General features: G+C 43.8%; 1 protein-coding gene across 1 annotated transcript in view; it reads left to right on the forward strand.

Moving 5' to 3' along the window:
- The window catches only part of XRRA1 (X-ray radiation resistance associated 1), a 54400-nt gene that overhangs the window by 3202 nt on the left and 34628 nt on the right, over positions 1–16570 (forward strand). The window contains 5 exon segments of the mRNA XM_023764042.1: positions 733–830; positions 6990–7171; positions 9280–9351; positions 10334–10406; positions 13404–13501. Of these exon segments, the coding sequence (XP_023619810.1) occupies positions 737–830; positions 6990–7171; positions 9280–9351; positions 10334–10406; positions 13404–13501 (519 nt within the window). The 5' untranslated portion in view covers positions 733–736.

Here is a 16570-nt window from a genome sequence, read left to right on the forward strand (position 1 = left end):
GCAGACACCACCCTTCCTGCCTAGCCTTATTGTCCAAGACTTGCAAACACACATCCTCTTCCTGGGTCAGATTGTTTCTTCATTGCACCAGGAATGCCGACCACCATGTCCTCAGTCATGTGGCTTTTCTGTTTAGAATGCTTATCTTTCTATCAATAAACTCAATGCATCCCTCAAATCTTACTTATCCAGTTCAAATCCCATTATTTGCCTATCATCTTGCCGAAAAATGGGAGCCGCCCCCCTCCCCTGAACTCTGTTAAAACAGAGAACATTTCTAGTGAGCACTTAACGTGTACCAGGCACTACCTTTCTAACTTGATCCTTTTCCCTTTCTATTAAGGTAGGTGTTATTACCCATATTTTGCAGGTGAGGAACAGGCTTAGAGGGATAGAGTAACTTTCCCACTCATGGAGCGAGGAAAATCACAGCCAGTATTCAAACCAGGTCTGCCTGAGTCCAAAGGTGATGCTCTTGCTGGGTTAGGATTGATCTGAACTAAAAACAACAACAACAAAAACAAACAAACAAACAAAAAAAAAACCCCAAGGCTTTGTCTCCCTCTTCCTTTAACGCCCATTTCTGAAGCAGGGCAGTGGCCTCCAGGCCCTCAGAGATGGGGTGTGATACTGTGTGGTGGCCCTGCTGGGCTCACAGGCTGGGCTGGGATGAGAGAGCAATGCTGCGCCTTCTCACTCTTCTACTTCCTCTTTTCCTTGCCTCGCTCTCAGGGCGATGGCCTCCTCAGGAATCTACAAGCTGGATGACGGGAAGCCTTACCTGAACAACTGCTTTCCAGCCAAAAATCTGCTTCGGAAACCGGAGGAAGGTCAGGTGACTTCTCCAATTGCTACCTTTGCCTCACAGCCAGCTCCCGCTTTAGAATGTCTCTCATGTCCGTTTCTGTTTCTCCAGCCCCTTGACTTCTGTTCCCTGCCCCACCTATTCCCATCCCTTCCAGTCCATCCTCCCCAGCAGCCCCCGGGAGCCTCCTAAAGTGCATGTCTTACCATTGTGTTCCCTTCTGTTCAGTGACTTCCCATTGCTGGCTCCTGCACCTGCTGTTTTGTCTTCAGAGTCTAACCTCCCATTATCCTTTGTTCAGCCCCATTCCTTTATTTATGCCCTATTCCATAGTGCTCTCATTTCACAGAGTTTTTTTTTTTAATTTGCCCAGGATGTTCTAGCCCTCATTCCAGTTATCCAAATTCTCCCCATCCACAAACCCAGCTCTTCTCCCACTTCTCCCACATGTAGCTCCCACAGTGCCCACCCTCTCTGGCGAGCCATCTTCCTCTCTTTGTTTCCTGTTTAATAATTAATTGTATTCTGCCAAGCTCCTAAGTAAAATGGCTTAAACTCGACTCTGCTAAGTAGTTTTTCAAACGTTTATCTAGTTAAAAACACCTCTGTGGCAGAGACTCCTCACAACACGAGCAGAGCCATGCAGGTGGAACACTGCCAAAGAAGTGTGGCTTCACTGGGTTGGATTTGTTGCTCTGAAAGAGTAGAGCAAGGAGGAGTACCCCTAATTTACTCCACGTGAAGTGACTTGCCGGTCACTCTGTGCATTGCATTTTGGAAGAACCATCTTCTCCTGTCTGTCCTCCCCACTTCTCTAGAGTGATTTCATTTTTTACATAGAGACCTTCTCTGGCTCCTACCTGTTTAAAACCCTGCCATGGAATCCTCAGTATGAAATCATGGTTTTATACTCATACCCCCTCACACACACACACAGAGAGAGATGGATAGATAGAGAAGTAAATATAGTCAGATGTATCTGCATGTGTTAGTATATGTGTGTATATTTCCTAGTCCACTGAGAGCAGTGATACCTCAGTCATGAAGTGTGTACTGGTACCTACATTGTGGTTTCTAAATACTATTCTCCAATAAAAGAAGCCAGGGCTCCTCAGAGAACAAGTTGTTTCTAGGGCTGGGGCAGGGAAAATACAAATTGAGCCTAGAACATCATGTGGTGCCAGAAAGTAAAGAAGTGGTCAGAAAAGCGATAGGTTCATGTCAAAAGGATATAAGAGCCAACTTAAAGGAGTTTCCAGTAGCCAAAGCTGGGACATTCTGAGCAACAAAATAGATAAAGGTAGATTTGGGTTATAAACCATTGAATAAATATCCATCAGCCCTATTTTATATATATACTAGAGGCCTGGTGCACAAAATTTGTGCACGGGGGCGGGGTGTCCCTCAGCCCGGCCTGCACCCTCTCGCAGTCCGGGAGCCCTTGGGGGATGTCCAAATGCTGTGGAGGCGGGAGAGGCTTCCGCCACTGCCACTGAGCGGCGCTCCCCCTGTGGGAGCGAACTGACCCCCAGGGGGCAGCTCCTGCATTGAGCATCTGCTCCCTGGTGGTCAGTGCGCATCATAGGGACCTGTCGTTCTGCTGTCGGGCTGAAACTGGCTTTGCGACATCCCCCAAGGGGTCCCAGATTGCAAGAGGGTGCAGGCCAGGCCAAGGGACCCTACCAGTACACGATGGGGGCCGGGGAGGGACGTGGGAGGTTGGCCAGCCAGGGAGGGATCATGGGAGAGCATATCTGGCCCATCTTGCTCAGTCCCAATTGGCCAGACCCCAGCAGCAAGCTAACCTACTGGTGGGAGCATCTGCCCTCTGGTGGTCATTGCACATCATAGAGACTGGTGGACTGCCTGTTCCCTGGTGGTCAGTGCATGGCATAGCAAGTGGTTGAGCGGCCTTAGCATATCATTAGCATATTATGCTTTGATTGGTTGAATGGCTGACCAGACACTTAGCATATTAGGCTTTTATTATATAGGATGTACATACTAGTATACACATATACATGTATGTATACATACATACACATATCATACATATGTATATATTCTTATATAGTAAAAGCTTAATATGCTAAGTGTTCGACTGTTTGACCAGTCGCTATGACGCACACTGACCACCAGGGAGGCAGACGCTCCAACCAGTAGGTTAGCTTGCTGCTGGGGTCCGGTCGATCAGGACTGGGCGAGATAGGCTGGACACGCCCTGGAGCCTTCCCGTGGTCCTTCCCTGGCCCCAATTGTGAACTGGTGGGGTCCCTCGGCCTGGCCTGCACTGGGCCTCTGGTGGTCAGTGCGCATCATAGCGATGTTCATTATAGGCATACACATTACATATTTAAAGGAATAGACTTATAAAATGATGGACTGGCAAGTCTGAAATCTATAGGGCAGGCAGGCTGAAAATTTCAGGAAGAGCTGATGCTGCAGTCTTAAGGCAAAATTCTTTTTCCTCTGGGAAACCTCAGCTTTTGCTTTTAAGTTCTTTCAGCTGATTGGTTGAGGCCCATGCACATTATCAAAGCTGGTCTCCTTTACTTAAAGTCAACTGATTGTAGATGGTAACCACATCTACAAAATACCTTCACAGCAATACCTAGATTAATGTTTGATTGAATAACTTCTTACTATACCCTAGCCAAGTTGAAACATAAAATTAACCATCACAGATGCTAGAATTAGGGGGTCAAAAAATTTGATGAGAAACAGATATTTGCATAGTCTCAAGCTATCTTTATTAATTGCAAAGAGAAAAATAGTAACTTTTCAGTAGAGAAACTATGCTGACACCACCTTATCCAAATGATCAATCTTAACATCACCAGTCATAAGACATATTAACATCATGTACCCCCTCTTCTGATGTGCTGACAAGGGCACAGCATCACTTCAGTGGTAGTTTTGTCAAAGTGCAAAAGCCTTAGTCTAATTATGGGAACGCATCAAACAAATTCAAATTGAGGGACATGTCACAAAATAATTGACTGGTATTCTTCAGAAGGGTCAGAATCACTCAAGGAAAAAGAAAGACGGAAGAACTGTCACAAAATTGGGGAAAACTAAGGAGACATAACAACTAAATGAAATATGAGATTCTAGATTGAATCCTGGAACAGAAAGAGGACTTCAGTGAGAAAACTGGCGAAATTCAAAGAAGGGTTATTAAGATTAGTTACTAATATTATACCAGTGTTAATTTCTTGGTTTCAATCATTGTATTATGACTAAATATGACGTTAGTGAAACTGGATGAAAGCTGTATAGGAACTCTGTACTATTTTTACAACTTTCTGGGAGACTAAAATTATCTCAAAATGAAAAATGATGAGGGGGAAAAAAACCTTCCCATAGATACTATTTCTGCCCTAAGCTTACCCCGTTATAACCCAAGCTCTTTTTCTAGTTCTCAAGACCCTTTCTGATCTGACTCTGCTCACCTCCCAGCCTCATCTTTCTTCCCTCATGTTTATCTCCTGACACACTCTGGGCCTTCCTTCCTAGCTGTGTTGGGCGTTTTGGCATCAACTCAGACTGGAGTCTCCAGGAGTCAGGGCTATTGGGATAAAGGACAAAGGTCCATAGCCGAAACCGGTTTGGCTCAGCGGATAGAGCGTCGGCCTGTGGACTGAAAGGTCCCGGGTTCGATTCCGGTCAAGGGCATGTACGTTGGTTGCGGGCACATCCCCAGTAGGAGTTTCTCTCTCATCGATGTTTCTAACTCTCTATCCCTCTCCCTTCCTCTCTGTAAAAAATCAATAAAATATATTAAAAAAAAAAAAAAAGGACAAAGGTCCATGCCTCAATGGGGACAGCTTTGGGAAATGGAGTGCTTGAACTTTCAGGCCCAGAATGGGAATGGGAACTGGCTCACACCAGCCATGGGCCAGGAGCTGCATCCAAGAGGCAGGATTGGCAGCATTGAGCTAGGCAAACTGTGGCTCGAGAACCACATGCGGCTCTTTGGCCCCTTGAGTGTGGCTCTTCCACAAAATACTGACTTCTGCGCATAGGCCACTAAGTTTCAATTGCACTGTACATGCGCGCCCGCACGTGGTATTTTGTGGAAGAGCCACACTCAAGGGGCCAAAGAGCTGCATGTGGCTCGCGAGCCACAGTTTGCCGACCACTGAGCTAGGGCAACCCCCCCGGGTAGGGAGCCGGTGGTCAAAGGCATCAAGCTGGTTCCCGTAGCTCCATGCTGTTCTTCTGTGTGGTCCCAATCATTTTTTTAAAAAATATTTTTATTGATTTCAGAGAGGAAAGAAGAAGGAGAGAGAAATAGAAACATCAATGATGAGAGAGAATCATCGATTGGTTGCCTCCTGCAAGCCCCCCACTGGGGATCAAGCCCACAACCTGGGCATGTGCCCTTTACTGGAATGGAACCTGGGACCTTTCAGTTCGCAGGCCAACGCTCTACCCACTGAGCCAAACCGACTAGGTCTGGTCCCAATTTTTTGTACCTCTGGGTACTTGTGCTCTTCCCTTTGCCCTGACTGCCTGGTTTTTTCATCTCCATCCAGTCAACTTTCAACTTACTAGATATAGCTCATACCTTGGGCTGGTAGCTCCCATCTTTGGGCTTCCGTAACTATAAGATAGATAGATAGATAGATAGATAGATAGATAGATAGATAGGTATTAGTTACTTTGAGTCAGGGCCTCTATCTTATTCATCTCCATAGCCCCAGCTCCCAGCACAAAGTAGATGCTCAGGAAAAGTCTGAATGGATGATTATGGGTGGGGGCTGTGGCTCATGGTTCATTTAGCAACACTCACAGTGTGGTAAGCTTGTTGCAGGCCTTGGGAATATTGGCATGAATGAGTAAAGTCTATACCAGCCGTGGGCAAACTACGGCCCGCGGGCCAGATCCGGCCCGTTTGAAATGAATAAAACTAAAAAAAAAAAGACCGTACCCTTTTATGTAATGATGTTTACTTTGAATTTATATTAGTTCACACAAACACTCCATCCATGCTTTTGTTCCGGCCCTCTGGTCCAGTTTAAGAACCCATTGTGGCTCTCGAGTCAAAAAGTTTGCCCACCCCTGGTCTATACTCTGTGGAACTACCTCTCTAGAGAGCAAGAAAGACAATAAATAAGTGAACAAATAAAATAATTACAGATTGCCATGAATGTCTTGCAGTAAAAAAATTGCTGATGGAGAGAATAGATTCTAGAATGTTGTCATGATTTTTTTTTAATCCTCACCCAAGGATATTTTTTTCATTGCTCTTTAGGAAGGAAGGCACGGTAGGTGGGGGAAAGAGAGAGAGAGAAAAACATCCATGTGAGAGAGACATGTCGATTGGTTGCCTCCTGCATGTGCCCCAGCCACGCCCTTGACGGAATTGAACCCACCACCCTTTGGTCCATGGACCGACACTCCAACCACTGAGTAAATGGGCCGGGGCATGATTTTTAAGTGAGTTTACTAGTAAACCTCTCCTCCTCCTCCTCCTCCTCCTCTTCCTCCTCACATTCATTCATTTTATGTTCTTCTTTTTTTTTTTTTTACATCCATTTTCTAGTTCTTTCTGCGGTGAACTTGTGTTATTGGTGTGTGTGTGTGTGTGTGTGTGTGTGTGTGTGTGTGTGTGTGTTTGTGTTTTAATGACAGCTGTTCTATCATTTTCTTATCCTGCGCCTCTGAAGCACTTTCCCCTATAATGATGGGGTCCTGGGTAACGTCTGGGAAGATGGAGCCCGTTAAACGATGCCACACATTGAGCTTTACCCAAGAGACGACAAATGGGCCAGTAACTAGCCGGCATAGGAAAGAATGATCAGCTCTGCTGAGGGGAGCCCGTAAGGGTTTTACAGAACAGGAAATACTTGATCTGGGGTCTTGAAGAACAATTAGAGTTTAAAGGCAAAAATGTGGAGGAAGGAATTAGGCAAATCATTTCATCTCTTTTTGAGTCTTCACCTTTTCATCTGTGAAATGGGTCAGTACCATATCTTCACTGGGTTTGGGGGCCAATTAATTGAGATAATTATGTAGACATCTTCTCCCTAACCCCCATCACCAGTAGCAGTACAGTATCTGGTGCATATTAGGTAATAAGGAGCCTTTTTGGTGTTAGTATTTTAGATAAATAATCTGTAAGTACACTAGCTGTGGCTTTGAAAGAGTTTGCTCCTGACTGTTCTGATCTTCTCAACAGGCCGAGGACACTGGTTAGTGGCTCGAAAAAACCTCAAGAAGAAGCCCAAGGGAAGTGCGGTCGAGGCACCACCTGAAGGTCAGAAAAGCCAGAAGGTTTCTTTTGAGACCAAAGGGAAGAAAAAGTCTCAAAGGAAAAACCAAGCAGACATTCCTGAACACGTGCTGGACCAGGATTTTCTGGTGAGAGTAAATGCATCCTGGAATGGCTGGCAATATCAGCTGGTGGCTGTCCTGGCTGCTCCGCTCTATAACTACCCCAGCCCACCCCAGACTTTTAGAGGGGCAGATTGAGTACAGCCGGATGATGAAGGGACCCAAAGCTTTATGTGTAAAGCTTTCTTTACACCTTGTGAGATTTATCCCTGTTTTGTTGTTGCCATTGTGCAGATGGGAAATCTGAGGCCCTGAGGGCTAATTTGCCTTGGCCAAGGTAAAGTATGGCTAGTAATTAGAACTCAGGTCTGCTCAGGATCAGAACTATTCAGGATTAGAACTCTGGTTCATGACTCTGAAACCTGTGCCTGTACATTCTATCAGGTAAAAATTCTTAATTGAGTTGGGGAGGCAACTTAAATGAGTAAATCAAGGGGAACACTAAATTGAAAATCCCATTCCAGTACCTAGTAGGGTGTAGCGATTCCTGCTCTGATCTGAGGAGATCTCTCTAGGAGCAGGGGGGCTTGGAGAGCTCTCTCTACACTCCTCAACCTCTGTCCTATGGGTGTAGTGTCTGGCTGACAACCAGGAGAGACGACCAGGTATCACCCAGTGCCTGGGGCAGGCTTTCCAAAGAGGGCTGGGTCGCTGTGTTGCAGACCAGCAGGTAATTTCACGTCTGCTCTGTGCAATGCCTCAGTGCTTTGAGAGGGAACTATGAGAACTGGACTGTGCTCAATATTAAAGCACAGTCCAGTTCTCATAGTTCCCTACGAAGAACTCTCTGGCAGCCTGCTTTGTTCTAGGCTCTCTTGTGGATCTCAAGAGATGGGTTTCTGCACAGATCAGATGTTGAAGGAGAGCTTTGAGGGGATAGGTAGTTGAATCTCACCTCAAGTGGTGAGGTGTAAGCTTTCCAGAGTCCTATGGAATTTCTTTCATGATTTTGTTCACTTCTCTTTGAGGGTGGGAAGGACTGAAACAGCATTACTGAGGAAGGGCAGAAACACTTCTCATTGTGGTCTTTTCCCCTTTGTTTCCAGCAACATATAAGGTCCACATTAATCGAGATGGCTTCTTATCCATGTTGCCACTTTGGATAGCATCTAGTGACTGCCTCCCTAGCCTTCTCTTGTTTTTCTTCCTCTCAAAAGCACCTTGCTTTTTCCTGTCTTGATAGCATTCACAGCCCCTGCCACCCACTTTCATGAGACCAACTCCTACTTAGCTCTTAGGTCTCAGTTGAACTATTACTTCCTTCAGTAAATATGGCCTCACTTCCACCTCCTATAATTATTTCCCTTAGCATCTTGAATTTTTCATTTAAAATATTTATCACATAAAAACTTTCTTGCTATTTGGCTTCCATGCACTTGAAAGTTGCATGAAGACATGGAATATTTCTGTTTTTCCTTTATTATCTTCCCAGTGCCTAGTTCCATGTCTAAACATAAAAGACATCATAAATAAATGATTAACAGAAAAAAGGAATAATTCTCAGTTAAACAGAAATAGAAGCTCCAAAGTTGAACTTTTCTTCCAACCTTTTAGTGTTGAAGGGCAACATATGGTAGTCAAAAAAGCACAAAGTTTAGTGATGACAGATTTGGGTTTAAATCATAGATTTCTCACTAGCTCTTAGTCTTATTTTTCTCATTTTAAAGGGGTATAATAATAGTTAAGATTAGAAGAAAGTTTGTTGATATATTTAGCATAATGCATGGCCCAACATAGTGATTAATAAATATTCAGTGAATGAATGGATGGATGGATGAATGAATGAATGAACAAATGAATAAATTATGACAAATGTATCATATTGGTAAAGCCCCAGAAATATAGATTTTTTTAGAACCAGGTAGAGAAAACAAGGCCAAAAAGACAGAGAAGGAACAGAGAGGAAGGAATCCTCCTAAGAACCCCATAAAGTCAATGTTACTATCCCCATCTTACAGATGGGGAACTGAGAGGTGGAAAAGCTGAGATGGCAGCTTCGTTCTGAACAACTTCAAAGCCCATGCTCTTCCCACTGTACCAGGCTGCCTTCCTCAGCAGGAAGTCATTTGTTGCCCTGGCCAATTAGATTAACTTTGTTGGGACCTTAAGAGTTGACTCTCTGCACTGTGTTCCAGCTGAAGCACCACTGTGTGATGAGCCCGTCAGAACTGTGCACCATTAACGTGAGCGGCCTGAAGTTCTCTAAGGTGAGGCCAGCCAGCAGGGATGTAATTGGGGGGAGCCACACCTGAGGTGGCTCCTGGCTATTTGTCCATTGGACCTCCTGAGTCCCTGGGGCATGGGGATCTGGTCACAAGGGAAGGGGAGGATCAGACAAGGACTCGTGGGTGGAAACAACATTAAGACACAATCTTCTGTTCTAAATTTGGTCTTACCATGTCCCATGTGAGGTGAATGAAAGGAAATAGCCTTGTAGAAGTGTGTTTGAATTGGCCATAGAATTTTGTTGGGGCATGATTCATTGTGTGACAGCGTTCCCATCAAAAGAGCCTACAGGAGAAGTTTCTGTCAGGTTTCAGTGCCAGAAGTGGTAATGTTTCTCTCAAGATGCTGGTTTGTTCTTAACTTATAGATACTGTGACTCACATAACGAATCCTGTTTCTTTCTTTGCATTGGCTAATAGGTATCTCAGAGCCAAATGTGTGGCCTACCATTAGCCAATGTATATACAGGATATCATGGCATGCATTTTTGTTTGTAGGCCTTCCATGGCATACAAAGAGAGATTGCTTATATAATACTATACAGCAATTAAAGTGAATGAACTAGAACTACATGTAGCAACACAAGTAAATCTCAAAAACATAGTATTGAGCAAGAAAGGCAGGTTGCAGAATATCTACAGTAAGATTGCATTCAATATAGTTTTAAAAACATGTAAATAATACTATATATAGTTTATGGATACATATGTAATTTGTAATACAAGTATGGGGATGATAATCACCAATTTAGGATAGCTGTCATTTGTGGGAGGGGGGGGGAGAAGAATGTGATTAGGAGGGCTATGAAGGGAGGGGCAACTCTGAAATGTTTTTCTTTAAAGAAATTTGAAGCAAAGACAGCAAAATATTCAGATTTATTAAAGCTGGATAGTGGTTACATGGGTCTTCAGAGTATCATTCACTGTACTTTTCTGAACATTCTTTTGAAATGCCTTTCTGCAGGCTAAGGAAAAGGACTTCAAGAATTTCAATTCCGTGATTTATATCAATGCCTCAGAAAACTTGCTACCTCTAGGTGAGCTTTTTCTGCCTGAAAACTGTCTTCTGCCTCTTGGCCGGCACAGCCAGTCACTCAAGTTAGAACCTGCCTGTCAGTCCATCTGTGACTGGCCACTCATCTATTTTTTGTAGTACAGTAAGCTGGGTGCTGGAGAACGCACAGATCTGGATTGTAACCCAGAGTAGGCACTACTACTGAGAACATTTTTCTGTGAGCTGTTGCTTCTCTATGTGTAAATGGAGATAATTTGCTTCCTTTTTCCTCTCCGAGACAAGATGCCTGGTAGGCTCAGATGAGATGGGGTATATAAAGATGTTTTTGAGCCAGTAAGAGCTCCCATTGGAGCATAAAGCCTTCTTATTTATTTAGCAAATCCACAGCGACCCCTGCTGGATGTCAGGACTGTGTGAATGCTTGGCTTTTAGAAATGAATGCAGCCAAGTTCTATTTTGCTGAGTCTTAGTTTAGTGGTAGAGATGGGCTCAGACACAGTTATAGCAGAATACAGTAAATGCAGTGATAGAGGGAATCACAAAAGGCTATGCGAGAATATAAGCAAGACATCAAAGACCAGAGTGTCTGGAGATACTTCTGAGAAGAGGAGCACCTAACTGAGAGCTAAAAAAATGAATAGAAGAGACTCAGGAATTAGAAGGTAAGGTTGACTGAGCAGATGTGGATGGCAATACCTGATCAGGGTCCCTGAGGAAGCTTTGTAGTAGAGAATAGAAACTAGAAAGCTTGGTAGGGAGGAGATTATCAAGGGCCCTGAGTGGCTTGGACTTAATCCTGCAGGCACAGAGAGCCTTGAACAGCTTTTAAATAGAGAGGCTCGCCAAACCGGTTTGGCTCAGTGGATAGAGCGTCGGCCTGTGGACTGAAAGGTCCCAGGTTCGATTCCGGTCAAGGGCATGTACCTTGGTTGCGGGCACATCCCCAGTAGGGGGTGTGCAGGAGGCGGCTGGTCGATGTTTCTGTCTCATCGATGTTTCTAACTCTCTATCCCTCTCCCTTCCTCTCTGTAAAAAATCAATAAAATATATTTAAAAAAAATAAAAAAATAAAAAAAAAAATAAAAAAAAAATAAATAGAGAGGCTCAGTGGTGGTTCTGAGGAGGGTGGATTATAAGAGAAGAAGAAGGTGGAGATCGGGAAACCTGGGAGGTGGTTTTATTTTTCCAAGGGAGGGGAGGTGAGACCTGAATCAGGGCCATGGCATTAAGGATAATAGGGGTTAAGATAATAAGATTCAGGAGGAAGCAGAGATAACAGGACTTGGTAACTAGTGGGCATCTGGAGAGAGGGAGGATCAAGAGGATTCACTGAGACAGAGAGCACTAGAGGAGAGGCAGGTTCGGGAAGAAATAGGATGAGTTCCGTGTGAATGCGTTGTTTGGGGAGTGTTTTTGAAGAAGCATGTGATGAAGTCCCTGCCCTTGAGGAAACAGTGTAGTCTGTCAGGAACATGGGCTTGAATACAAAGGCCAACAGGCATATGAAAAGATGCTCAACCTCACTAATAATTAAAACAGCATCAAAATACTATTTTCTACTTATCAAATGCTGGCAAAAAAATGAGGACTGATGGCAGTTGGACCACATTAGTAGGGAAATGGATACCGTACTCTCGAATTCAACAGGCAGAAGTGTAATAAATTGGTGCAACATCTTCGGAAGGCAATTTGACAGTTTCTCTTAAAACAGTCATTGCCTTTCATCTAGTTGCTCCACTTCCAGGAATTTATTCTACAGAAACACACTTGTACAGGATGTTCGTTGGAAATATCCTGAAATATCTACTTTTTAAAATTGAGGCTTTACTGAACATTCTGACTTATAAGACCACCATAGGCCACACTTGACACGGGGTTCACTTAGAAGGATCTAAGTAATTCCACACAGCCACACACATCACCAGTTCCTCTTCAGTGAAGGCCTCATAGCATTTCGTGTAGCAGTCCATGTAACCATCTGTGAGTCATCTGTGGCCACCAGGTCAGGTCCAAGACAATGAAACTCTCATTGGGTGGATGTAGGAGCCATTCTGGCTTAAAAACGTCATTTCCCACTGGAACAAATAGCCACTGTAATACTCCGTGGACATAGCTCCTAGAGTTTCTGCAAAGGACATGTCCAATTATAGGAGTCACCACACACAGGGAAGCCCAAAGTTTGGTGTCGCCACCAGGTATTTATTGTCCATTTATAGTTTCTCTTAGTCCAGATGTGATTTTTATCACAGCGATATTGCTCAGTAACATGGTTATCATACTATTTGTTCCAGGTTACAGGGGCACAGACTAGAAAGTTAACCCAAGGTCCAGTTGTCATGCAGAAGGGGAAGTGTTTTTACCTTTTATCCAGGTAGCCTAAAAGCTGTCAATAGGGGAATGGTTAAATAAACTAGGGCATGTCTATATTGAAGAACATAATTTAGACATTATGCAGATCTATAGTTTTGACATGGAGTAATCCTTAAGTCATATTGTTAAGGGGGAAAAAAGCAAGTCATAGTACAGTGTGAATGGTATAATTCCATTTCTGTAAAAAAGAAGTGTGTGTGTGTTTCAGTAGACACATGAGAAAAAGTCTGGAATATATACATGAAGCTTTCAATAGTTATCTCGGTATTGAGATTAAAGGAAACTATTATTTTCTGTGTTTTTTTACTTTTTTGGTGGACATGTTTTACTTGTATGATCAGAAATTATTATTATTATTTTATATTTTATTATAATGTTTAAAATGGGCTTTGGAGTTAGGCAGTCTTAGAGTCAACCTTTGGCCCTTCACTTACCAGAAATTCTATTTTAGCAAATCACTTAGCCTAGCTGAGCCTCTCATTCTTCAGCTAGTTTTCGGGATTGTTAGAGACTTAGAGGTCATGCATGTAAAGCACCGTACCCAGCGCCTGGCCCAACCCCTGGGGAACCCAGTAAACGACCACTGTTAATATCGTTATCTTAAGTCCTTCACCGGCTGAAGATTCTCTTTCTCCTCCACCCCTTATAGAGGCATTTCAGACGTTTCCAGCCTTAAGGGAACTGGAGCTTGCGTTTAACCGAGTCAAAAAAATCCACGTGAAACATGGAGACTTTAAGTTCTTGGAAGTAAGTTGGAGGTAGGGAGTTTTTGGTGCCCACCTGTCTCCCTGTAAGGAATGGGTGTAGCGGTCTCTCTTGCCTGCTTACAACTGTTGGGAAGGGGCTTTCTGGGCCTTGAAAGCCAGATCCCTCCTTCAGGGCAGTCCTCTGGGGAGGGTAGTGGGGTTGATGGTAGTGATGGGGGTAATGGGATTGGTGGTGGTGGTGGTGGCAGCAGTAGCAAATAGATGAGAATATATTCTTCCTATGGCCATGGTGCAGGGCCCTGGAAAATAATTGCCAAAGGTCAGATCCAAAGAGGTCTGCAGAAAAGTGAGTTTAAACAGAGTATTAAAGGAAGGAGAGCTTGAGGGGGGTCCTGGATCCAGTGGGGGTTAAGTGCTAGGTACAGCAGATTGGACCAGCTGAACTAGAGGCATGTGGACGATACCACAGACCACCCTGGTGTGAGTGAGCCAGATTGGTTCCATCGGGCTTGGACAAGGCTGGCCATAGGCCTAGTCTACATGAAGTAAAATAGGACTTCTATCAGTTCTATAGCAGGCTCTTTACACTTGAACATCCACAGCTGTTCTCTAAACCCCAGATTCAAAAATACAGAAAAATTAGCTTGCATTCTTGGCTCTCTCCTAAATTAAATTTCCTGTAGTCATGCATTTTCTATGCGTGTTCTTGTACTTCAAGTTGATCATCTCTTCAACTTCATGAAAACTTTAGTGCCACTTTTCACAAAGAAACAGAGCTTTTGTCATTGCCTGAGACTCAGTGTATACTTGGAGAGCTGGAGCGAGGTGCGGGGCTGGGCATCTGGCCAGGCTCCCTTGCTGAATAATGGACTCTTCCCCACACACTGCCCTCGTAGCAGAAGTGTTTCCGATTCACACCTCAGCAAAATGTCTGTATGTCATGAGCCTTGGGGTTGACCCCAAATACTTGGTAACTTAAATTATTTAATCTGCAAACATCAGTGGTCAGCCTTTCTTCACAAAAGCCCCCACTTAATCTGGGGAAGGGGTGGGGTGGCAGCAAGAAAAGACCTTCCACAGAGTGAATAGTTTAGGAAGTTGATGTCCTTTATATGTCAAAGTTTTGACTGTTTGGGATGGCAGTCCTCCTAAAATGGATTATATACAGTTATATCCTTGCATTCTTAAAGCATGCCATACTGAATGTACTGGTACCTCCTCTCTGCGTTTTCAAGTTATACTAAGGATAACAGGGATTTCTATGATTGAGAACAGGAGTGGTCCTCAGACTTGTCCTAAAAGTCCAATAAAACAGAGTAAGTTTACAACAACTGATGCAATTGTGTGTGCTATGTGAAAAACATCTTACACTAGATTTTAGTATAGATAGTGGGAAACAGGTTCCAGGTGCTCTAGAGATACAGGGAACCATTACCCTGACCTACAGGCCCGTGAGCTTCTTATGAACTTCCATTTATTCATTATTTTACTTTTAAAAAGGTAGTTACTGAGCTCCTTCAAGTCATGCATGGTGCATGGTGCAGCATCTTGTTCTACACTACTGTTTAAACCCTATTCAAGTGCCAATGGGCATGAGGAGGGACATGACTATGGGCTCTGACCCCACAGCTGACTAGCTTGGCTCTGCGGGTTGATCATGACTGACTTCTGGAGGCTCTACTTTATAGTTTGACTAGAGGTCCGATGCACAAAAATTCGTGCAAGAGTAAGCCTTTCTTCCCCCATCTGCCGGCACTGGCTGCCCTCCGGTGCTCGGGACCCGGGCTTTCCTCCTTTGGCCGCTGGCAGGCACCTGGGACCCGGGCTGGCTTCCTCCAGGCTCCGGCTTCTTCAGGAAGGACGTCCGGAAAGACGTCTGGAAGACATCTGGTCTAATTAGCATATTACCCTTTTATTATTATAGATAGCTTCTGATGGATTGTGTTTATCCAGCAGACCCAACCTTACCCAAGGGAATTTATTTACATAATAGAGTAGACCAAAGTCATGATGCAGAGTATAAATGAAAAGACCAAATCTCTTGGCCAGTCATTCAATTTCATCTCTCTTGGAATTGCAAGGGCTCTCTAAGAAAAAGAATAAACCTGTCAAATGTCCTGAGTTTACAGCTCACAGTAATGAATATTTTGATGTGTGATAAAACGTGATGTGACTCAGAAGATATAGTAGCCAGGTTAGGAATCTTGTTTGCCAGAAAGGCTGCCACCCAGAGTAAAATTCTTCAGGTCAATTTAGAAAAACTTAATTTTGTCATAATTTGATTCTCTGCAACTGGATCTGAAAAAGGGTCAGCTGGAGCCCTGCCCTGAGAGTCAGGAGAACTTGTTTCTGGTCTTGGTCCTGCCACTACTCTGGCATACCTCCTTGGCCAGATAATCTGGGACTTATGTTTCCTCCTCTGTAAATTCTGGGCCAGCTGTGAAATTCTGACCTGCGATTCTAAGACTATTCATGTCTTCGAGCCGCCCTTAATTCTGTGGAAAGCAAATTCGGACCCAACATTAAATGGCTAAAGCAGCTAGGACAAGGGTCAGCAAACTTTTTCTGTAAGAAGCCAGACAGTAAATATTTTAGGCTTTGTGGTCCATATGGTCATACTTAGTCAACTCTGCTGTTGTAGAAGGAAGAAACCGTAGACAACACAAAAACAAATGAGGAGGGCTGTGTTCCACTACAACTTTATGAGGCTGAAATTTGAATTTCACATAATTTTCACACAATGTTGTTATTCTTTTGATTTTTTTCCAACCATTTAAAAATATAGTGACAGGAGAAGATTTGACTTTGGGTGATGGGCACATGGTGTAATATATAATATACAATGTTACAATATCTTGTAACATAGAAACCCACGCCTGAAACCTATATGATCATGTTGACCAATGTCACCCCAATAAATTTAATTGAAAAATATAAAATAAAAATATAAAAATCATTCTTACCTCACAGGCCAAGCAAAACAGTCAGCAGGTTGGATTTGGCTCACAGGCCTTAGTGTGCCAACTCCTGAGCTGGAACACTGGTGAAACAGCTCAGGATGGTTGGAATGAGAGTGAGAATGGTAGAGTGTGATAGATGAGCCTGGAGA

Source organism: Myotis lucifugus, unplaced genomic scaffold (genome assembly GCF_000147115.1).
Source record: "Myotis lucifugus unplaced genomic scaffold, Myoluc2.0 scaffold_313, whole genome shotgun sequence".
Lineage (NCBI taxonomy): Eukaryota > Metazoa > Chordata > Mammalia > Chiroptera > Vespertilionidae > Myotis > Myotis lucifugus.